At 41.0% G+C, this 24,869-nt stretch overlaps 1 protein-coding gene across 1 annotated transcript; it reads left to right on the plus strand.

Annotated features, from left to right (window-relative positions):
- Positions 1 to 276: 276 nt before the first annotated feature.
- On the plus strand, positions 277 to 21,624 carry vsnl1a (visinin-like 1a). The gene is made up of 3 exons (XM_070849297.1): positions 277 to 438; positions 19,958 to 20,173; positions 21,398 to 21,624. The coding sequence occupies exons 1-3, from the start codon at positions 277 to 279 to the stop codon at positions 21,593 to 21,595; spliced, it is 576 nt and encodes a 191-aa protein (XP_070705398.1). The 3' UTR covers positions 21,596 to 21,624.
- The last annotated feature ends 3,245 nt before the right edge of the window (positions 21,625 to 24,869 follow it).

The following is a 24,869-nucleotide window of genomic DNA, read 5'->3' on the forward strand; positions in this document are numbered from 1 at the left end:
AATGATAGTACGGGAATAATTTCCAATCATGTCAGATTATTTCAGTGCCTCATATTACCTTCAGTTTTTTTTATAGTTTATCTTTAAATGAAGCTTTGGTTTCTACTTTCACATTTCTGTAGAAATCTCTGTTTTTAGCCTTGATAAATCACAGAAGTGCTTCTGTGTGTTCTGTGTTAATTGAAAAATCATTAATTTTGAATGTGTGTGTGTGTGTGTGCCTGTTCTTTGTGTGTGTGTGTGTGTGTGTGTGTGTGTGCCCTTTCTGTAGGCAAAATGGGGAAACAGAACAGCAAGCTGACCCCTGAAGTGATGGAGGACCTGGTGAAGAACACAGAGTTTAACGAACACGAGCTGAAGCAGTGGTACAAGGGTTTCCTGAAGGACTGTCCCACCGGCCGACTCAATCTGGAGGAGTTCCAGCAGCTCTATGTCAAGGTGAGCCTCCACTGACTCACTTTGAGTTGATGGATTACACACATACTGTATGCTTCAACACTCACACTCGTCTGTACGTGCCCGCCACACTCTCAGACTCGGCACACGCAGCACAAAGCATGCGGAGCATATACATCCAAGTAGATCTGACTTGAGTTCAATAAAGCAGGAGATGTTTGGCAGCTAACAATGAGGTTGGATAGATTAAAGTAGAAGAAAAAATAGCACAGTCTGAATAGAACAAAGCAGAGAGAACAAGCAGAAGTGGTCCCAGAACAGAGAAGATGAGATGCATCGAATGCTGCTGCATTCATTATACTTGTTGTCAACATATTGTGGTGGTGGTTGAATCGATACCTTACGAAAAGCTTACATTTTAAAATGATATTCCTGACAAGTGAATGTTGTGCTGTTCAACACATAACAACAGAATCATACAATCATCAAGTAATACAAGCATAGTAAACCAATATACTATGAAATGATCAAAACATTGTGAAAAATGAATACACTGAATATTTTGGCCACTTCTTATCTTCTTCTTCTTCTTATCAACTCTGGAGTTATAATGGTTAGCAAATTAAGAAATCGAACCGCAGTTACTCAGAAACATCAGCTTTCATTTTAATTAAAATTTCCTATTAGCTCTGTTTTGGTCTTCACCAACCCCTGTGGGAAATATCTGACTCTTCAGCAGCTAAATGCACCGCCGTGTTCACTAGCTAGTCGCTTTGTCCGTCTGCCACACAAACACTCCTTAGAGCTGAGGGGAACTACAAAGTCATGTATGTATGTATGTTTTAAAGGGTTTGTCCAGTGATTTGCTTAACTGGGGTAAAAACAATGGCCAGGTGGAGCCATAATATACATGTATATATCATTATCATATAGTGATGATGGTAGTAGTAACACACCGTGTTATAGAAGTAAAGCATGAGTAATAGTGTCATAACATCGCTAGCAGAGGCATCAGTGTCAATTATTAGCTGTCTGTTAATTTTTAAAAACATTTTCTGTGGGTTTTCCCTCAATTGATGTTAACAGGGTTGGTCGGGGTCACACTAATATAATCTGAATCACCACAAAAACCATTGAGGGAAATTGCATTCCCATTATAAACCCTGCAAGATTTTAGCAGGCATCCTGCCATGTTCCCATTCGTCGCTCCTGTATCTGGGCAGAAAACCAACAGAGAGGCAGATATCAGAGGCTTTCAGATGATTATCTTCTCATGCTAATATGTAGCTTACCGTATCTCATTACCTCTGACACAGCGGTGTGAATTTATTCCATGATTTATTCATTTAGTCTTATAAAACAGGCAGGACCACATTCATAGAAACAATGAGATGAAACAAAACTTGTGATAAAATAGAACAATAAGTGGTTATCAATACACACTACAAACATATATTTACCACTACAAGGAGTGATTCTACTATTTTAACTAATGCCACTGGATAAAGAAGTGTTTTCCAGGCTGAAATTAGGGAAATGTTGCCCCTCGGCTGTGATCCATCATCTATTTATCTTTACTTGAAGATAAATGTACACATGTGGCCGGTTCTAATCCCCATCTGTCTACAGGAAGCCCTGACTGTGATTGTGATCCTCTTAAAGCTGTTATTATTAAATCATTATTTTACCTGACCTCAGGTTTTGGTAAAATTGCCGTAAGATTTTGAGCAAAGACTCTTTTTTTTTAACCAAAAGCAGAATACAATGGACTCACAGTGCATTAAGTGTATTATATTATCCTACAGAGTGATCAGTACACTTTCAAAACAAAGTTAAATCCATGTACTATCTGAGCAGTTCAGTTGCTTTAATCAGGTAAATCTGATTCATAGTACTGTATACATAATAATACTGTGTTGTTACATCAGGCTTATCTCAGCATCGTGTGTCCTCCTGTACTGTGTTCTCTAACTTCCTAAGACCTCTCATGGAAGAAAGCGCTCTAAGTAGTGTAAGAATAGGCATTAATCTTTTATTACTGGTGCCAGGAAATGCCTCATAACCAGAGGGGGCTGCTGTTACATAAGATACGCCTGGGCACTGAGGTCATGGGTGCACTTCCTCTAAATGCCATCGGAGCTCATGTATTAGCTGCAAGAGAGACGAGAGAAGAAAAAAAAAATCATCAGAAATAAGTGAAGGTGTTCCTGCCATGATTTAAAAAAACAAAATCTGAACAGAGCACATCTGTCACCGTCAGGGACGACATTTTCCATTTGGACCAATTTGTTCCATTAAAATCAAGTAAGAGCATCAAAATCCTTTTAAAATTGCACCACAAAAATAACCTGGACTCCTGGGAAATGAGAGAAAGTTGGCAGCTCTGATAGAGGGGCGAAACACAGAAGAAATCAAATGCAATAGTGCCTGTATTCTCTTAACAGCACAATATGAGCAGCAGTGGCAGGAAAAGGGGGCAACACAGCTCAGATCTACGGGGGTCTTGTAGTCTTCAGAACAAATCCTATTATTGATGCATCCTATTGTGTTTCCAGGCAACAGGGTATCAGTGATAGGGCTTTATTTAAATCCAGAGGGCTGATAAGTGGAGAAACGGTCTGCCGCGACCTCACATTAACGGGACAGATTGTTCCTGTGAAGTGACTCTGTGTGCGTCTGTAAGTGCGTGCAGTTGTGTGGTGGGGGGGGTCATATGTTTAGTGGGAGGGAGAGGGAGGCAGAACAGTGTGTTTGTGCGTCGGTTGAAAGCGAGAAAGAGAGACGGGCAGAGATGGGAAAAGTAAGCAAGAGAAAGAAAGTGTGTATACATTATTTATTACTCATTAGCTCCAATGGAGTCATGCAAGTCATGAGAAATGTACGAGAAAGTGTGTGTGTGTGTGTGTGTGTGTGTGTGCTGTGCATACACGCATGAAATAGTAAAGGCTCGACTTACACCTGTGCACCGATATCTTTATTTTTCTCCACTCCCGTCCTCATCCTCGCGCCTTCAGATCTCCCAACAGTAGCACAGATCTGCACCTGTGACAGTCGTCCAGAGGCCCCCCCACCCCCCCGACAGGGTGCTAAACGCAGTGTTACCTCCACTCGGCTGCCTGCCTGGACTTAATGTACTGTTTTGGTTGGACGTAGACATGCTGTCCTCTCACCTTTTTTTTTTTTTTTTTCTGTGTGCTCCGTCTCACTCATTTAATTCCCACTGCCTTTTCAGAGATAATCATCTTTTCGGCTGTGAAAAGGGAGGGAGAGGAAGAGATAGTGATGAAGAGTTGAAAGAACTGGATGAGAGAAAGAAAGAAAGGGAGAGAAAGCAGGTGTAGCAAGTCGGCTTGAAATAATAGGCGAGCACATCTCAGGGCAGTCTGTGATATTCATAGTTGATGCTGTGGTGTAGCATATAGTTTACAGTATTTCTTTGAATACCGTAACCTGTATTGTTGCGCCTTACAATTCATGACTGGGGGGCTCGTGAATTACTTGGTACATCATCATAAAAGAGTCATTAAAAGTAATGAATCTCAGACAGATTTCTATATTTTAAGAATTAAACTTGATCAGCTGCTGGATTAAAAAGTATGGCTAAATGGAAATTAAGATTGTGAAATGGTTGAAATGATTTCCAGAAGAAAATAACTACAATTTAACAATTTAAATGTCCATCAGTGCTGTCAATTCAAATTAAGTGGCTTATTTAAATGCACATTTCATTAGAGACTGACTACATGGATGGATTTAATTTTTCCCGTGTCTAAAAAATGTAAATTTTATTTTCATTCTTTTTGGAAAAAAAATACAAATCTTTTGTAGTAATACAAAATGTTCAATAGTAATTGTACAGGCTTGATCACACAGAAAAACCTACTTGTGCGACCTGCAACGGTGGTAGAGGATCATGTTTAAGTAGCTAGAATGTAGTATTTAGAACAACTGCATTTGTTTTAGAGTCATTTCAAAGCAATAACAAGTTTAGAACAGGAAAATGTTCGTGTGGCTGTTAAAAATCACTTGACACTCTCAACATCCACCTACAAGTTTGGTGTGACGACACCTTGTCTGTCTTGTTTTTCACTTTCCGAGAAGTGTCACTGTTCATAAATCCTGGTCAAACTATGCAGGATCATTAATCTGACCTCCTGGAGGTTTTTTCTCTCCCCGTTTCACGTTTAGTGGCATCGCCAATGCCAGACAGTGACATAAAAATGGAAGAGAAACCTCCATGGCAATCCACACTCAAGCGTTTGCATGCCAGAGTGTGTGAAATTTCTCATCCCTGACACGCCAGCCTCTCTGGGAGCCATTTGTAACAGGATAACGACACTCCCTGAGATGTTAAGGTGATAGATTTTGTCACTAGAGTTTTTTGCTTGCGCTTGATGCATGCAGAGACAGCAGCCACATGGAGACATCCACAAGCAAAGACGAATACTTTTAACAGTGCACAACACATCATTCATTCTTTCATTTAAAACAGGAAAATACATATAGATATAATGTTAACATCCTGGTAGCCATGTTGTACATGTTGCACGAGTGTCTACGCAGTAAATTAGTGAGTCAACAACATGAAATGAACATCAGTGCTGTTGGTCTCCTGCCAGTCGGTGCGCTGTTGTTGTTACTGTGATAAGGTTGCATGTGGATGTCAGTATAGTCGACCTCATGATTCCTGCTACACAGCAAGTCTTTGTTTCTGTGTCTGTCTCTACTACTCATATTACTCTGTTATTGTTTCTATGGAGAACACATGCTCGGAAAGACAAGATAACAGAAACAAAGACAGTTTGATATTTCAGTGTTTTCTGTATTTTGAGCATGTAGGTTTGGAAATGCATAAAAGGTTTGAAAAATGTACTTTATTCCATCATAGAATTCAGTTGTGATCATTTAGTATCATCATACACAAGGTTGGGAAGAAATATGACATTTTGAAATGGAAAACATGAATATTTTACCCCTGGTTTGTTGCTTTAGATGAGAAGTGATATGGAGGGGAGAGAAAAAAGGCCTTGCTGTAGATAAGAAATATTGTTGTGACACTGGCGCACGCACTCAAAAACACACACACACACACACACACACACACACACATTAACACACACAACATTAACCTAAACGTTAACCTAATTCTAACCTTAACCTTCAAACCAAGTCTGAACCCCCAAAGATGTCCCCACTCCCTAGGTCTAAATTTTTAGAGGTTCTCACAAAGATAGCTGTACAAACACACACACACACACACACACACACACACACACACACACACACACACACTCAGACGCTGACCTGAATATAGATGTATGGATGGAGGGATTCCGCTCTGTTGCAACTCGCTTGCATAGCCTCAAGGCTTTTGATGTTGACCCTGTTGTTGTGGAGTGGATGAGTGAGTGCTTGTGTGTGTGCATGTGTGTACACCACTCCTTATCACCTCACCAGATATACAGAAAGATAGACAGATTGCCAGCCAGAATGACAGGAAGGTAAATGGAGCAACAGACAGAAACTGACATCATCTGGCCAACAGCCTGATTGTGTGAGGAAACATATGTCGACCTGCCACAGGAGACAAGAGAAGAGACGGACAGAAAAGACAGAGATGCTGCGTTAGATTGACGTGGAAAATTAGTTGAGAAAGGCCACCTTTGTCCTGGAGGAGCATGATATAAAACAAAGAAAACTTAGAATCACTAATGCTGTGTTACACATCGACTGCAATACAACCACAGTTTAGAGTTGGGCAATATAGTTGGAACCAATATCATAATATTGATGTTAATATTTTATGTTTAAAATGTAAAATAAAAAGTAATGCAGCTAACTGTATTCCACTATTAATCATTGCATCCGAAATAAAAACTGATGTCTGAGGCTGATACGGACACTTGATACCTCAGGGTTGAAAAAACAAACAGTATTTCTATAATATTGAAATACAATATGCCTGGAATTACTTCATTGTACAACAGACTCTTGTGAAACAGTACTTGAGGCAGTTGCGTCATAGTGGCTGTTATACCATATTCCAAATATATCTACATAAGCCGGGAAAGGGCAGAATAAGGGCTTTATTTAGAGTCTTAGCAGGTAGTTCCCTGCTAAAGGATTTGATGTTCCACTCCCATTAGTAGTCCACAATAAAAAGGGCTTTAGTAATCAAGATTTATGTACCTGTATTCTAGCAAATGAAGAAAGAGTAATAGCAAATATAACATTAATCTTGTTCTGCCCATAATGTGATATTCAAAATATACATTGAACTAATCAAATAACTACAGTCATGATTGATTGGTCAGATATTTATGATTCTTTAATTCCAATAACTTGATTAAACTAGAAAAGTGATCGAAATGCAAACTAGTATTTTCCATTTTTCACAAACACAGGGCAGCTGATGGTGTGGGTGTACATGCACTGCGAAGCTGGCATGTAACCGCTAATGCCTTCAAAATATTGCACAATATGAGTTTGTCCTTTCTACCTCTTCACTATATGCCACTCTTTCCGAGTTCCTCACTCATCTCTCGCTCTTTCTCTCCATCTCTCTCTTTACCCACTTCCTCTCTCACCTCCCTTCCTCTCTGTCCAAGTGGGCTTGTGGCTGCCATACACTAAAAATAGCTTTTGTCATCTCAGAAGCTTGCATGCAGCTCTTTGTCGCTGTCACAACACTCAACACAGGGCTGAACACGAAATGAATAAAGAAATACTGTTTGTGTGGTTTCGCAACATGAAACAGTTTGTGCTCACTTAAAAAGACTTCCTTTTGTGAGTTGAGCTGTGCTCAAATATAGAAACAATCCCGACTCTTTATTCTGAGCTCCGAAAATTTGAGATGCACAAATGGTAATGAAAACTCTGGACAAAATGACTATGATAGTGAGTTGTTTACAATGTTTAGAAAGCACAGAGGGAGGAGAATCTGACACTGAATTAGCAGACTGTAATTTTCACAAAGACAAACTTTCAGTACAGAATATTGGTGTTAATTGCTGAGAGTGTCTGTGTCAGTGTTTGCAGATGAGATGCATCTGAAATGAGCTGCAGCAGAGATCACGGACCCAGAAATACCCTCAGAGAGGCAGAGAGGAAGACAGAACGATAGATACACAGAGACAGAAAAGACAGATAGACAGGAAGAGAAAACAAGATGGACAGATGGTTGGATTTATGACAGTGAATTGCTTTTGACCTATCAGCTGCTCTACTGGCTTTGCAAAGTCTCACTTTGGATCCCTGAAGTTGTAACTGAATTATTAAGCAACTTTTAGGGAGTCTCTCTGCTGCTGCTGCTGCTGCTGCTGCTGCTGCTGCTGCTGCTGCAGCATGGGAAGAGGAAAAGGGAAGCTAGTTAGTGCCTTTAGATGCAGAAAGTAAGATAATCAGGCCTATTCTGGGGGGAAATCATATTCAGAGGGAGCTGCATATAACCATTAGCACATCCTCTGTAAGAATACATCAGCTATCATCGAATGGTGAAGGCAACAGACCACAAAGCTATTAGTCTCTCTGTGCAAGTTTAAATCCCACGGTGCAGTGGTGTGCTACGGAGAATGACCTCCAACTAGTTAACAAGGGTTCAAGCCACCGTGTCAACAAGCATCCACCCATGAGATTGACGCTGAATACGTATCAGTCTGACCTCTGACCTTCATGTGGAAGGAGAGAATAGCCATTAAAGCAATCTGATTTCTAGTTGGTTGTCATTTCCATTTCTATTATGTATGCAAGATTAGCAAATGATCTAATCTTAGCTAGCATACATAGCTAACTAAGTAGTATATAGTTAGAATACATGAACAAATTATGCCAAAATATTGGTGTGGATTTAAATATGCACTGGAGGTCAAGTCAGGTCATCTGGCATTTGTTGAAGGACTCTGTGGATAAAGTGGGTCTTGTTAATCAGTGGAGTGGCCCTCCTCTTCCCAGCTTGTAGTGCTTTGGAGTAGGACATTATTAGGTTAGGAGCCTGGCTCTACCTTTCTGCATCATGCCATTTGTAATCATTCGTATTTGTTGCTGTTGCTCTTCGTCTTGTCTGTTAATTCCATGTCTCTGTCTTTCTCACTCTCTAATATTCTGCTGTATTCTTGATCAAAATCATGACCCCATGATATTGACAGTTAAAATAATTGACATATTTTGAAATATGGTTTTTTGCTTTCTTGCAAAGAGTTAGACTAGAATATCAATAACAATGTCATTTCTGTGTGTTGAATATGAATATACAGTCAGGAGAAAGTTAGCTTAGCTTAGCATAAAAAGTACAGCCGGACAAGCTATTTTCATATTTCCTATTTTCAAGTCTTAATGCTAGTCTAAGCTAACTGCCTGCTGGTCCTAGCTTCATATTTAGCGTACAGACCAAAGAATGGTATCAATCTTTTCATCAAAGTTTCCCGAATTGTGAAACTATCCATTTAAAGTGAACAAGAATGAGCCCCAGAAGCACTACACAGCCCCTAAAGCATTAATTTGAACTGGTTTTACCTAGAGCCCACCAATAATTATTATGGTATTCTGCAAAGTTTAATTAAAGTGTTCCTCAGGGTTCAGCTTTGGATCCTCTCTTAATTTAATGTTGTCTCATGTTTAAGTTTTCCCTGCATAATCCCTCTCTCTCTTTAACATTGTTTAAACATCAGGCCTGTTTACCAAAGACAAGTAATATTTATGTTTTGACACATTCAGAAAAATAACTTTATTCTGATCTTTAGTGGACCAGGCACAACTTTCTTTACATGTGCACAATATTAAAAAGACTGCAGTTACAGCAATAGATCACTGCCATAAATTATAATTGTCTTGCCATTAATGTCCAGAGATTTGGTGTTTATTTGGTTCATATTTTGTTCAGACAGTTTGTTCTTTGCACTCTTGTAATTTGTCCTCACTGACCCAGCTGTTCGATGAGCATACCTTAACATGGCTTAACTGCTTGACAGAGTATTCTCAAAACTGCAGGACAGGAAAACAGGACAGTTGTGGAAGCAAAACCATCAGAGTGATGAGAGCCAAAGGCTTGTTTTGCCACAAAACGATACTAATAACATTATAGCTCTTGTTACACTTTAAATGGCGTTGTAATTGCATGTATATGATTTGAACAGTTGGATAAACACATTTGTAAAGGTGTTTGAATCCATTTGTGGTTATGTAGACAGTGTCTCTTAATCAGCAACATCTGAATTTCGTTCCCCATGGGTGTACTCTGTGTCAGATAATATGGCTGCCAGACTCCCAAAATGAAGTTATACAGGGAGATTGTTTTTCCAAATACAGTTGATCAAAATCATTTAATTATAGAGACTAACATTAGCTAATTAGCGCTAAATAACAAAACAAGTGAGGTTGATAAGAATATCAATAGTTATGTAGGTATTTGACCATGAATCAAAGGATTGGATGAACAGGAATTTTGACCTGCTTGTGGTGCTGGAGGAAAAGCATTTGACTGAACTTCACCTCCCCCCAGAATGAAGAGTCTTGTGTGAGGAGACAGGGAGGTTTTGGGAAAAGAAAAAAATTGATAACAGCGTTTTGTGCCAAACAGAGCGAGTTACCAAAAAGTGGGCAAGGAGCCGACACCGTTGAGAAGTGGATAAAGAGAAAGGGAAAGAGAAACATTGGTACTGTTCATCTTAAGGCAATGCATTCATCTTGGAAGTGGAAAAGCACTTCGTCTGTAGGCTACCGCACAGCAAAGCAGGAAACAACAGTAAACACAATTGAAGCAGACAGAAACACATTTAATAATTTCCTCAACACAGTAGACTGCTTACATTTGGTAGAAGCTCAGAAATCAAGGCACAATTACCAAAACCAAAATGTGAGCAAGTAAACTATTAGCCATTTTTGCATTTAGAGCAGATTAGTCATAAAAATGGCAAATGTAGCAAAGTAAAAATTTGATTAGTTGAGAGTAGAGGTACTGATACTCGAAAAGTACTTTAAAAAAAACGTCCTTTTTTCTCTGAGCACATTAAAGCACTGCACAGCAAACTCAAAATAATTCTAGCACTCAGCTGTCTGTAATGCAGATGCTCTTGTCTGTTACCTTTGAGCCCCTGAGAATTCAGCTAGATGCATCTTGGCATGCACCTCAGGGTTAGAAGCAATGCACATTAATTTTAGATCCTTGATTTAAATAGATTGACTCAAACATGATGGGGATGATATAAACCATTTAGACATTTTGTGGGTGTTTAAGCTCTGTAAGTCAGATGGAAATAATGTTGAGGCAGCAGGAGAGACAAACACATAAATGTTTGCATGCAGATTCAGAAGTATGAGGTCTTTCCATGCAGATGCACGCACATAGAGACTCAGACATCACTGAGCAGCCATGAATGATGAATATATGTTAGAGGCTGAATACCCAAGGAGATTTGAGTCATGTCAATAATGAACCATACTGTAGGCATGGCAGAGATTTTATGTTGTGTTTTTGTTGTGTGGCGGTCCCTCGCTTCATCTCCTTCTTCCCTTTCATCCCACGCCTCTTCATTCCTTCTTCCCTTCTTCTCTGGTGCTGTCTCTTGGCCCGGCTGAACTGGAGATGCTTGCAGGCCGATTATGAGCTTTTTAAAAGGTGGCTTCAAACTGCACAAGCTGCTCTGGATTTATATTGCCAAGCACTTAAGAGACCAGCCATTCTGGACACACCACTGACAACTGAAGATAAAATGAACAAGTCTTCCCCTTATTCCTGATATTCTGCCTCCCTTTGAATTGCATCACTGGGACCAGAGGGTTGCCCTCAGGTCTACCTGCCAAACCTGGCAGCCAGCAGTGAATCACACTCTGCTTCCTCCCCTGCTTGGCTGCAGTTCTGAATCTGCAGTGTTTCCCCTGTATGCATTAATAATTGTCATCGCTGCGGTATAAAAATCTCCCCAAAAGCAACAAACTTGGTGTCTCTACTTAAAGCAGCCAGAGGATGAGTGAGGATTAGCTACATTCCCACCACCTCGCAGTGTGCTATTAGTTGCTGGTTGTTTGAAAGCGCGCTTGGTGGCAACAAAGGCTCTGCTGACTGTGGTTAGGTTTAGGCATGGTCATGGGGGTGATGGGGGTTAGGTTTAGGGTAAGAATATCAAGGCAGGTCACAGAATCTGATAGGTCACCAAATATGTTGTAACACCAGTCTCACTACCTACCTACCATTTATTATTATCAGCTTGCAGACAGCAGCATCTGTCTGGTGCTGTGACAGCCTCAGCTACATTTAGTTATAACAAAGCGCAACAAAACCTCACTCCAAACTAAACTGTAAAGGTGGATCACTGATTATTCAGCTGAATTAGATCGGTCGGTATTGAAAACACAGAAGTTGTCAGCTGTGATATGTGCTAGACACGACATTGTTTGTTCTGATAAACACCCTTGTTAACCTACTTTAGCAACAGAGTAAATAGTTACTAATCTGGGGTTATTAATATGTATGTATTTACCTCTCTTTGCAGCCTTCTCACTAATTATTTCCTCAATGCCGACGACTATTCTCCTCCTCATCCCTTTAGGCAGGAAAATGTGTTTCCTCGCTCTATAGTGCCATCTGCTGTTGTGCCGTCATTCACACACCTAACCCAGAGTTCGTACTGCCAGATGGGTGTTTTGTAACCACAGATAAAGCAGGGTCGGAGACAGGTCTCCTCCAAATTCCTCTTAAATCACAAGCTGAATGGTGCAGAAGGGCTGATTCCTAGACTGCAAATAGTCATTCATGATGGACAGCAGGGATCTGTCAGCCACCCAAAGCAGGTTAATATCCTTTTAGTCAGTTTAGTGTATTTTTTGCAGTGGTGTCAAACAAGTTGACTCCCTCCCTACAATATCTGCTCCCCACCTGCAGCACACACACATAACCACGGCTCGTTACACTTATCATTTGTGGTGTATGTTTTAATTAAGAGGCCCTTCTTCTTGAAAGCCTATTGTCTCGCTGAATCAAAGGCTCATCCCTCCAGACCAAAGCAATCTTACAGACCTTGACCATAAACAAAGGTCACACGTGTATTAATGCAGCCTGACTACGCTGCACCGATAGACGCCTGCCACGTTTCGACTCATTGAAGTAGCTTTGATTGTGTCAGCAATCATGCCGCAATCACGTTATATTGTTTAAACCATAATTACTGAGTAACCAAGTGGGAAAAGATGCTCACGTCAGCCTTCAACTCGTTATTAGGAGTCTGAGATATCAGGAACTCCTGACACCAATAACATCTCCCATGACAAGAGCTACAGACATGTTAATAATTGTTGCAGGATAACATAATTAACTAATGTCATAGGAGCTATACAGTTACTGTTTGTATCTTGTTTCACTTGGTGAGGAACTGCTACATGTAGGGAAGACAATGAAATTAGCCAATTCAGGCCATTCATCCTCTGTGATTGTCAGGTTAGTGTCGGGATAATCTCCTTAGAATAATGCGTGAACTCTCCCAAGTCATAACATATAAATATGGGGTGTTTGTCCTGTTCTTCCCATCAGAATCCAATTCTCACCAAGAAAAATTCAAAGAGCTGCTGAACACTCAGTTTTAGCATGAACACACCCCACACTTGCAATTTCAAAAATGTATTCACACCTATACTGTGGATACACACTGCTGGGATTGACAGGGATCAGCACTGCACACTGATGAGCATCTGGTGTATCTGTTTACAGTGCAGCCAAACAAATTCACGTTGTTTTCAAGTCAGTTTGTAATCTGTCTTTAGTGCTTATTTTAGCAGCTACTGTTAAAAATATTCTCAGGGATAAATTACTGCTATGTTTACCTTTGGTGACACTGATATCACAGCGGACACCCATATGAGAGACACAAGAGGATGATTGAAAATGTATTTTACACTGCAGGGGAGATTGAGTGTTTGTGTGTGTGTGTGTGTGTTTGTGTATGTCTGTATGTATATGTATATATATATATATATATGTATGTGTTTTCTAGTTTTCTATCCGTGCAGACCCTGGAGGCTTGGAGGCAGTAGGAGCTACAGCAGTGCGCTGGCTAAGTTTCTGTTGCTTTCTGGCATGTCACTGAGGGTTTATGTAAGAGCACACACAGGCTCCGTCTCTCACGCAGACATGCACACGCTGTAACTACCCCAGCGATGGATTATGCGTATTCTCTCTCTCTCTCTCTCTCTCTCTCTCTCTCTCTCTCAAGCCATTGCATTCTGCTCAGCGAGGAATCTGTGCAATGCTTTGCCAAAGCAATGTAAACAGCCATATGCAGCGACAGTCAGTGCTGTCAAGCCAAGGTCCTACCAGTGTGTTTCTCCAAATAGGCTTGACTGCATCTGACAATGTTATCAAAGGGATGCATAAAACATAAGGCATTATTTACACAGCCACAGTGGAATGGCAGAAACGGTAAGAAACAAGTCTAAGCTAAAGCCTCATTTTTTAGTGTATCGCTAACTGGAAAATAGACCTCAAGTGCCCTGAAGGGCAACTTCCAGTCCCAGACTGACATCTAAAACCTGTGCTTGTATGCAGGGAAGATGAATAGCCAATGGAAAAGCTGCAACATATTGCTGATAACACTAGAAGCAATGCCATTAGGACCCTTAAACAAGCAGAGATGACCTTGGATGGAAATATTAAAAGGTTTTAGACCATGACTTCTTATTAGCTGTACAGGGTCGATATACTGTTTTCTATTTTATTCTATCCAGTTCTCTGATGTTCCAGTTTTGGTGGTCACTGAGCATTTATAGTGAGGGATTCATTTTTAGTTTGGCACTAGTCCTGCGGGTAATGATAACATTTATCCATGGGGCAAAATGATATTGAAGCATCTGTATTGCTTAGGGAGTAGAAACCCGAGCGCAAATGAGCTCTGAGGCTCCCAAAGGTGTGTACACATCAGTGTGTGTGTGTGTGTGTGTGTGTGTGTCATGTTTTTAGTGTGTCTCTGGACTGTGGAAGCAGTGAGGAGAGCAGAAAGACAGATTTGGATCCAAACACTATCACTGGAAAATATAGGTACACACGACAGAGCGTGGCATCGCCATGGCAGCGATCCAGGCCAGGCATTATGGGACAGTGAGGCCATGAGCCGTTGGGTTGTCTCGTGGAAGATAAGGTGGAACGGGAGTCTGTTTTAGATGCTCTGCAGCTTGTTGGCTTACTGTCTTTGTCAAGAGCTTTCAGCTGTATTTTCAGTCCTCCTCAGTGGAGTTGAGATAGATATTGTGACCTTCGCTTCTTACTTCTCTGTTGAAAAAGGCTAGTAAGTGGACCTTGATGATCAAAATGATACATTTCTACATAAACAACAGTAACAAATGAAGTGATAAAACAATAACCAGTTCAAATAACAGTAAAAGAAAATCTTAGTTAACGGTCCAAGCAGTATATAAACGTGATGCATAAGGCTTTATGACAGCAGTGTGTCTCAGTGGTTGGGGGGAAGCCCTCAGACCACATCTATCTATCAGGACGCTGCAGAGAGCCAGAAAGATCAAAAACTGCTTACTTTAGGCTGCTTCAGATCAGTTAACATTTTTTCCACCATTTGTTAGTATTTTGTAAGTTCTCAGATAACAATAATGAAGTTACACGCAGTCTGCAGCTCCCCAACAGAGTGTGCGTATAGTAAATAAATCTTCATCGCGTTCAGATCCCGATCCTTGCATGCTCATCACTGGAAGCTTTTTAGCCACAAGATGTCTGTCCAGCTTAGCTGTTATCTGAAGAGCTGGCAGCTTGGTGCTACACACAAATCTGGGCCCAACTTGGCTGTTACCTAACTGAAGTTATTTTAAAATTAAACACGCATTTGTCGCTTGTTACTGATGAGCATCTCATTTTGCTGTTGAATCACATCTTTGTGTTTTGAGCTGTATTATTCATGTGCTCCGTAATCTTGCAGTCAGTCAGTGTTCTGTTAGTGTGAGATGGCCTTCGCTTAAGTGTGACGAGTGAAGTGTGTCGTTCTATTTCGCGCTATTTCTCTCACTCTTCTTTCTTTGTTCCTGTCTTTCCATCCGCTCTTCTTCTTCCCCTCCCTTCCCTTTTTCCACCCCCTCTCTGGCTTTCCCTCTCTCCTTTTTTGGATCAGCACCAGTGCCAGCTTGCAGGCTGATTATGAAGGCTTTAATGTTCCATTTAACAGCAGCATGTTTTGGGGTCGTGTGTGTGGAGATTGAGTGTTTGGGTAGCATATCTGTTTGACAGAATAGGCCTCACCACACACGCAGTGACACACACAAACACTGCGACATTAGCCTTTATTAAGCCAGCTGTGCCTGTCTGCCTGGCTCTTCCTTGAGTGGACAGAAGCGGTCTGGCATTCAGCCTGTCCTTTGATGGCGGACTCCAAACAGCCATATCAGGAGGCCGTAATGGCAAACGGGAGCCAAATCAGGAGAGAAATAAGATGTAATGGAAATGTTAACAGCCTAATATCCGCAGCTGTAAAGGCGAGGAAACGCTGGCTTCAGGTCCTGACTGGGTCATTGTGGCTGCCGAGCGGTCATTGTGTGCCATCTAGTGAAGATTTTGTTTCTTTTTGATTCTGTCCGCTACAGCAGTTTGTCCATTATTCTGTCATCTGACAGAGACAGGAAGTCAGACAGAGGAATTTCACAGTCTCATCAGCCTGCCCCACTTTCTTTCTTTCTTCTCCTCATTTTTACATAACAAAGTGTTTCGTAACTTGCCAGATTGTTGAAGGAGCCGCAGTGGCTTTCTCCCTCCCTCCCCTACCTCCCATCATCGGCATCTCTCCCGCATCACTTCCCCGACACCTTTCCTCCTCCAACTCTTCCTTCCCTCGTCCTCCCTCCCTCCCTCCCTCCCTCCTGTCTGCTCTTCCTCCCCACGTCCTCCCGTCCGTCCACGTGCATCCTCCCCGTTCCCCCAGGACTTGGGCAGATGAGCCAAGGCAGGGCCGTGCGGGGGCAGGAGGCAGCACTCGTGGGAGGGTAGCCACGTCGCATTTGTGCATAAAAGTGTCAGGCAGCGTCCCGTTCATCTCGCCAGCTTCGTTCCAGCCCCCCACCCCCTTCCGTCCCGAGGGGGCTTTCTTCCTCAAATTAGTTTGGCTTCTCACACTCCCTCTAACACGGTCTCTGTCACACTAATTTTAGTCTCTTCCTCCATCTTTCCTGTTTTCATTCTTCTGTCTGTCCTCATCTCTTCGGTCATTCACATTCCTCCCTCTCTGCCCCCCTCCCACCCTCCTTCTCCTCTGTCTGTTAACTTCTCACTGCAGTCTGATCGGTTTGCTACTGCAGCAGAATTTACATGGGTGGGACCTTATTGCAGATGGGCAGCTTTGCAACCCGAGCTGACTCTTACTGTCTAACCCTGTCATATTTATCCTCCTCTTTCAATCTGTTCATCTCCCTCCCTCTTTTTATCTCCCATCCACTGAACTTTCTCCCCTCCCATCAGGATTTATGGCCTTTACTCCTGCAGCAGACAGTTTGTGCACGCTGGGGCGGGAACTCCTAGGGGAGGCTAGGGGAGCGTCCTCGCCCTTTTCTTCTTGAATGATGAAACCTTCTGCTGCTCACACGGGCAAGGACACAGTGTACAACAGTCTTGTTCTGCCTCAAACAAAAGTGAATGTGCCTCAGATGGTTTACTGTGTGAAAACTGCAGCAGATTTTTTTCCCCAAGTGCTTTGAAAGTTTTAGCTGCTTATTTGGAGTTTAAAGCCGCTATAATCCAAACTTTTATATTAATAATAGATTAAATGACTGAGCTATGATAAAAGAATTGCTCTTAGCGATCTCAAGACTCTGCAGTTCCCCTCAGCTTTGCAGAAGTTTTCAGTGTCTTTAAAGAAGGTTTTCAAACAGGTTTTAGCACTTTTCATTTTTTACCACTAGGTGTTGCAAGTGCCTCAGCAGCTCTGGAGTGGAATAGCTCACATGAGAGTGTCAAGAGTGTAAAAAGATGTTACACTTAAGAGGGAACAAGAAATCAGGCCCACAGGAGGCGATGTTTACACAGTACAGCTATGAAGATAGTAAAAGTTACCAGCCCACATCAGGTCCACTGAGATAATCTTGGTAGCTAGTGATAGCATCTGTCGTGTGTACACAGCATCTAAAGTCTGGTTGGGTAACAACTGAGGATTTTGAGACACTAGTGGTCTAGTGGTTTCATTTATGACCTAAGCAAACATAATATTATGTTAATCTGGTTGTCATTTTGCTTATTAGTAATGAAATACAAGTTGGGATTCAGCAACTAGCTGGTTATAGTCGTGGAGCATTTAGCAGCTAAAGAGTCAGATGTTTCCCTTAAGAGTTGGTGGAGACCAAAAACGGAGCTAGAAAGAGAGTGAATAAAGGATTTGGATTCAGCTGGTGGACAGAAACACAACTCCAAATGAACGTTAATGTTGCTTTGGACCTGCTGGATGTATAAATAAGCTGCCTACAGGCAAAAAAATCAACCACTGAAAAAAGGCTTAACCTTTTCTGAAAGTCTGCCTTACTCATGAAACTTCCTCCTGAAAAAGTACACCACCTCTCGTCTCAACATCAAATCCTCCCAATGTCAGAATGGACATTTGCTTACAGATGAATATTTAAAATGATGAAGGTGCATTTTGGCTGAGTTGATTCAGTTTGACATAATGAATTCATATGTGCAGGATTCAAATAAGAGCAAACAAAAGTCAAAGAGAGTTCAAGAGAATGTCTGTCTGTTGAACGCACAGTTTAAATTCATACTAAATAAACTTTCCCTCAAATAATAAAACAAAATATTAGGAATATCTCAGTTTGTTCAATTTCCTTGATGAAAGCTGTAACTGCTCTGTTTTGTTTAGCCAAGTCCGCAGAGAGCAGCCTCGCTCAGCTCAGATTACCCATCGGCTCTAAGAGTTTTTATCAGTGAGGTCAAGTAGAAGGTTATGTCTAATAAATCGGTCAGCCTCTCGTGGCTACCCACAGGGCTCGTGGTCTCCAGTGGATGTCGAGCCGCGCAGGTGCTCCGCGTTCATCCACAGAGTTTCTGCATTAATCTCTGACCTTGTGTACATGTAGCGGAGTGACACGGATGGCTTGGACTTGCAAAGGTTTTAGCCAACAGAGCCCATCCTTAGTATTTAGTATGATGTAGAGTAGAGTCGCAGGGCCGTACACTTTTACTGTCACTGCACAAAAATGATTACGATAGACTACAATCCATTTTTGCAACAACCCTCTACATGTCTGAAGTGCAAAACATTTTAATGTTTTACCTTTTTCACTGTGACATCTCTGATAGTTGTTACACCGTTTAGGTTTGTTTGCAGTTTCTTATTCTCCAGTACTGTTGTCATATTAAATCCTCACATTGATCTGGAGCATCACATCCAAGGGAACGTGTATTTTATCCTTAGTTTTTGGTGTTTTTGGCAAAATCTTGTGACTTTGACTGGAATTTAACAAGATTAATTGTCTAAATATATATATATGTATATATGCAACACCAGTATAGATATTTAATATATAATGTTTGCTAGCTAGCATGTTAGGATTCTAGCATTTGCTAATTAGGATTAAACACAAAAGTAAGTATTTGACAAATTAAAATTCTGTCCTGATAAAGACGCTAGAGGATCGCCAAAGTCATTACAAATGACTCGTATACATATTAAAATGAAATTTGATAATATCAGTGAGAAAAGTGGCAGCTGAGACCCACAGGAACCATTAAAGCTGAAGTTCATGTACGCTTCAAGTGTCGGAAAACATTTTGTACCACTTTGAAGGGATATAAAAGTGTACTGCAAAGTGAAGTTGTGCGGGAGGAGGTCCTGTAACTGGGAGACTTCAATTTAAGTCACGTGTCAGGACGCATCTGGTGTGTGAAAGTTTCTGTGAACGAGTGAGCGGCTCCTGGCTGCTGTGTGCCGCTGACCCTGACCTTCCTGTGTTGGGGCCCAAAGGAAAACACAACTTCGCTTCAGGGACCAATAAAAACAACAAACTACAATGCGCTTGTTTTAGACTGTCATATGCATCTCTAAGGAAAGACTGCAGGCTGTAGATGGTTTGAAGAGACAGGTTTCCCAAGTTAACTATAAACTATATGGACTTCTTTAAGCCACCTCGCAGTCGCCATGATTATGCAAACAAACTCATGAATACACGGAGCAATGGTGGAGCTTAAAAGCACTGGATGAGAATAGGAAATCAAAGCTGTCTTAACTACTGCAGGTAATGAACATCCATTGATTTTGAATGCAAATAGTTCATTGTGATTCATTTCCCAAACAGCTCCATATGTTTTCGTTAATCTGTCTAAGTAAAATCTGATAATCGCCTCACGAATTCGTGCAAAGGTTTTATATCTGAGACATGATCTGCATCACTTTGCCCCACCAGACATCGATGCTCTCAGTATTGATGTTCCTTGTGGCTGGTGTTTAGGTGAGAGTGGAAGTTTCTTATTTGACTCAGATTTTAGGTCGCAGAGTCAGAGACAGTACGTATTTCTGGAAACTTTTGGAAGACTTGACCATTAAATGAAAATTATACTGATGTTTTCCTCCTCTTCCTCTTTCTTTTTACATTCCAGTTCTTCCCTTACGGTGATGCATCCAAGTTCGCCCAGCACGCCTTCAGGACCTTCGACAAGAACGGCGACGGCACCATCGACTTCAGAGAGTTCATCTGTGCGTTGTCCATCACATCACGAGGCAGCTTCGAGCAGAAACTCAACTGGGCCTTCAACATGTACGACCTGGACGGAGACGGCAAGATCACACGGGTGGAGATGCTGGAGATCATCGAGGTATCACAGCACTGAACCATCTTGGAATAAATGATAAGAATAAAGGAGCTAAATGGATTGAAGAATGAGTCATTTATGATAGTAGGGGTGTAATGGTACACAGAGCTCACGGTACATTTTCATTATGGAAACAAAAGAAAAGTAGAAAATAACATTTTGGACCTTAAACTCCAATAATGGCTAAGTTTGACTAAAACAGTTTAGTTTTGCTGCAGTCGTCAAGGAAAACTACATTTCTGTTTAACTGTAAGGAGTCTGGACAGCTGCTGACAGAATATATCAGTTAGTGGGACCAAACCAACACTTTTACTTTCATACTTTTTAACAACATGTCTCAGAACTGGTTCTGACTTTGTGCTGTTTGACCGCGATAGAAATCAAATGTATTTGTAGTCATGCTCCTGGATTTAAACAATGTTTGCAGTAATGGTTGGGATCACGTACTATACTGAGGTCACATACCAAACCAAACATCCTGGACTACATGTACTGTTACACTATTTAGCTACAGATGACAAGCAGAGTGCTACATTGCTACATGGTTTATGTGTTTCTTAACCTGCTGCTTCACAAGGATGCTGCATTTTCATGTTGTACTGTTTTGTAGGTAAAGGTCAACCAGCACAGACTGAGCCTGAAGGGTTGACCAGACACTAATTATTCATAAACACAAATAATATGAAACAAGCGACGAGAGGCAAAAGTGCATGTTTAGAGCAGACTCACATAGACTTTAGTGTGCTGACTATAATATTCTAGTCAGGCAGAGGCGGAGATTTCTTTGTTATTCAGCAGTAAACTCATTAAAACGTCTACTGGCATCATATAACTATATCTTTATGTAGAATATATTAACATAGGCTAATTTCCATTTCTCTAATATATTTCAACTGCAAAATTCTTTCTACAATCTATAAGCACTGTTAATACTAACTTGGATTATTAAAGAGTGATTTTACAAACAGAACATCCATACATACAGATGCACACAATCAAAAACAGGCTGTCGATAGAAATAGCTCATATGAATTAAACATCTGAGCAGTGAACATAGACATTAGAATAAATACAGAGAAGTGTTTTCATGCATGCAGAGATTGTCATGTCTGTTATCTGTGCAAATACAAACTTCAAGGCAACATAAGACACTGTGGAGTGCATTAAGAGACTAGAGACGTACCCCACGTCTTCTAAGAATCTGCTGCTCTCTTTCTCCCCCTGCAGGCGATCTACAAGATGGTGGGCACGGTGATCATGATGAAAATGAACGAGGACGGCCTGACGCCCGAGCAGAGGGTGGACAAGATCTTCTCCAAGATGGATAAGAACAACGACGACCAGATCTCACTGGAGGAGTTCAAAGAGGCGGCCAAGAGCGACCCGTCCATCGTATTACTGCTGCAGTGTGACCTCCAGAAATAGGCGGAGCGCTCCACCAGCCGCCACGGACTGCACAGAAAGAATTTCATGTTCCATTCAGTTTGCAGCTATTTCCACTGAAAAAAAAAATGCTTGGACTACCTTTCAATGGATCTGCTTCTTGTGTTTGAAACACTCGTGTGCATGAGAATGTTATTTGCTATAAAAAGATCTACACACAACATACGACAGTGTGCGGGTGCAAGAATGCGGGTGCACACTTCACACTCACAAACACACACACACACACAATACATACACACACACACACACACACCTCTCACTACATATATTAACACCTTGCACAAATAATATATATATAGATATATAAATATGAATATATATTTAAATTAATCAAAGATCAACTGCCAAAATGTGAAGTGTGCAAAGTATTTTCCATACGGTTTCATTTTACTGGAGCTTGCGCATCAGTGATGTGCTGCGTTGAATTTGCCGCTACTCTATTTATTGTTCCGAGTTTACTGACGCTAGCTATATGTGTTTCATAATACTGAGTAATGTCAACTGAACCAAATTCCTATGATAATGTATCTGCCTCCAATAAGACACTGTATCCATCGTCTCCAATATAAGCTCTAGCAGAGATGGATTAGCGTTTGTCCAACTTTCTCCTTCCAAAACATGCTTGTACTGTCGGTAAAGAAAATGTAAACGTAGTTAATTTGCATGCCTTTAGGTTCTGCCTTAAAAATCTCCTCATTTTGCATCCCGTAATTGCAGACAGAAAGCCTTACCAGAGCAGCGCGGTGACACTCGGGAGAAACCACAAGAAAAGATTTTTACTGAATAGGGAGAAGAAATATTGCAGTAGGTTCTTCTACAAGTATTGTCGTATGGGATGTAGTTTTTGTGACCTGTCGAGACGTTTACTTTTGACTGCTTTAACTGTGGGAGCATGTTTCTTGTAGATTAGCTGTAGTGTATGTTGCTAAGAACTGAATCTCTGCCCCTGTGCATCTAAACACACTATCTCATTACAAATTAGATGTTGAATGTGGAGGAATCCATCGTTTTGAACCAGCGTCAGAGATTAAAAAAAAAAAAAGAGATAAATTGACATCAGGATTCCCTGGAGAATGAACGAAGCTTCCCTTAACTGGGCTTCTGGAATTAGATTAGAAAAAAGCATCTACAGTTGGAGAGCATTGTTATCAAACTTAGTTAAAACCTTTGTGTCACTGTCACATCCACCTTTTTTCAATTAGCCTGCAGGTTGCATATCAGTGTGATGAACTCCGAGTTTTTTTTAAGACTCTTTGAGCTCTAAAAAGGAGAAGAAATAAGGCCTGCGCAGCATTTAACTGTCTTGTTTGTCTTTTTCAGTGGAAGTAAATGAGTGCTGAAGTAGCGAGAGGAGCAGTGAATGGCGTTTCATTATACACTGTAACTAGTAGAGGACAGCCCTTATCGTAAAGCCATGTGTTTAGTAAGTTGGACAATTCTCCCTCCCCGCCCTTCGAAGTATTTCTCTCTTACCAATCAGTCAATCTTTTTCTACTTTTTTACTCCCCTCTCTCACACATTGTACACGTACTGATGCATACTAAATGTAGAGAAGTTCAGTGATGTGCAGCACCTCCTGAAAGGGATTTGGAAGTCACCTATAAGCCCACTTGCATTTTTAAATACGTTTGCCTGGGCCTGTCTGAAAGCACCGCAGACACTTTACAACCTGCGCTAACGCTACCAGTGTTTTAAGAGCTATTGGAGGTGAGAAGAGCTGTGATATGTCCTAATATACAGTATTGCAATAACGATCTAACATACCAGTCCATCATCATCTCTCAGCAGTGTGGCTTGTCCCCTCGTCTTGAACTTCTTTACATGAACATCTTTGGCCAGACAATGTTTCCAATTCTTACTCTCTCATTACTATTATTGCTAATCAAGGTACCAAATGTAAGCAAAGGCAACCGTGTACAAGGATTCTTTTGTAGCATGTATTGTGTCCCTGACGACATGGCTGCACTACTCCCTGTGTTGTGATTTAATCTAATAAAAGGAACTCTATGGGCTCTCGTCTGGTCTGCTAACTCTACAAACCGCCTTCTCAGGCAGTGGCTCCCTCTGACAAACCTTCACATCGCTATCACAGTGGCTCAGATACTCATTTACAGGAGATGTTAAGTAGGTAAAACAGAAAATTATATTTCAATGATTTTCTTCATGAATTTGAATTGTTGAGGTCAGTTTTTCAAGGTTATATTATCCATGTTTTCATCTTTTTCAGCCATTTATCATTTACTTTGAGCTACTTACACAGTTTCTCCATTAATGTTAGCTAATTATTTCAATTTCTATCCATATTTTTAGCTTTAATTTTTTTCTCCTCTCACTAATTTATCGCTGGCAGCTCTGGTTATTGTGACAAAAACTGAAGATCTGAAACAACAATTTACACTACTACTTTGCTATGTACGTATATTAAAAAAAACAAAACAATAATCATAATTTAATATTCTAAAAATCAATTGAGCTACTCCACATGTTCCCAGCAGCTATTAAAGTACTACCTGTGTACAACTTGCACCTAAAATGATAACCATGTGCCACTAAGGACACCATGAAGATGCTGCTGCACTAAGCCACAGAGTACAGCTGCCCACATGGAGCTGATAAATACTAGTGTGGTCTCATATCAGACCCTTTTCCCTAATAATAATAATAAAAATAAACATAATATAGAGACTTTATTTAAAAAAGCAATCCGGTTTGCTAAATATAACGAGCACCCTCCAGCTGAAAAGGTTCAGTACACTGCAAGATGTTTCTGAAAGTGTCCAAGTACAAGCACTAGATGTCAGTGTTGACACAAAGTTGATTTTTACTGAGGTTTTCAGTTGTTGAAAACATGATTTGATGTGTTTTTCAGGTGGATTTACACTGGCTGGCTCAGTTACTCTCTTTTTTTTTTTTACTCTATACAAATAAAATAAACTTTCCAGTGGAAATAACTGAGAAAACCTTCAGTTTACCCTCAACTCTCAACACACCACAGATCAGACAGGGTTCACTTGGAGGATGTTGTCCTCGCATATAAACAGTAAACTCTCCACTAATACCCCAGGGACTGCATCATCATCGTCATCATCACAAGCTGTTTGAAGCCTCAGGCAGACTGAGAATCAGGCGAGTCCCTAACCTGTGTGCAAATGTGGAAAGTCCGTACTGTCTGTTGATCTGAAGGGGTTCACGGAGAGGACAGCACTTCCTTTGTGGCGCATCCACAGTATGTAACAAAGGAGGTCACAGGGGC

This window comes from Pempheris klunzingeri, chromosome 18 (genome assembly GCF_042242105.1).
Source record: "Pempheris klunzingeri isolate RE-2024b chromosome 18, fPemKlu1.hap1, whole genome shotgun sequence".
NCBI lineage: Eukaryota > Metazoa > Chordata > Actinopteri > Acropomatiformes > Pempheridae > Pempheris > Pempheris klunzingeri.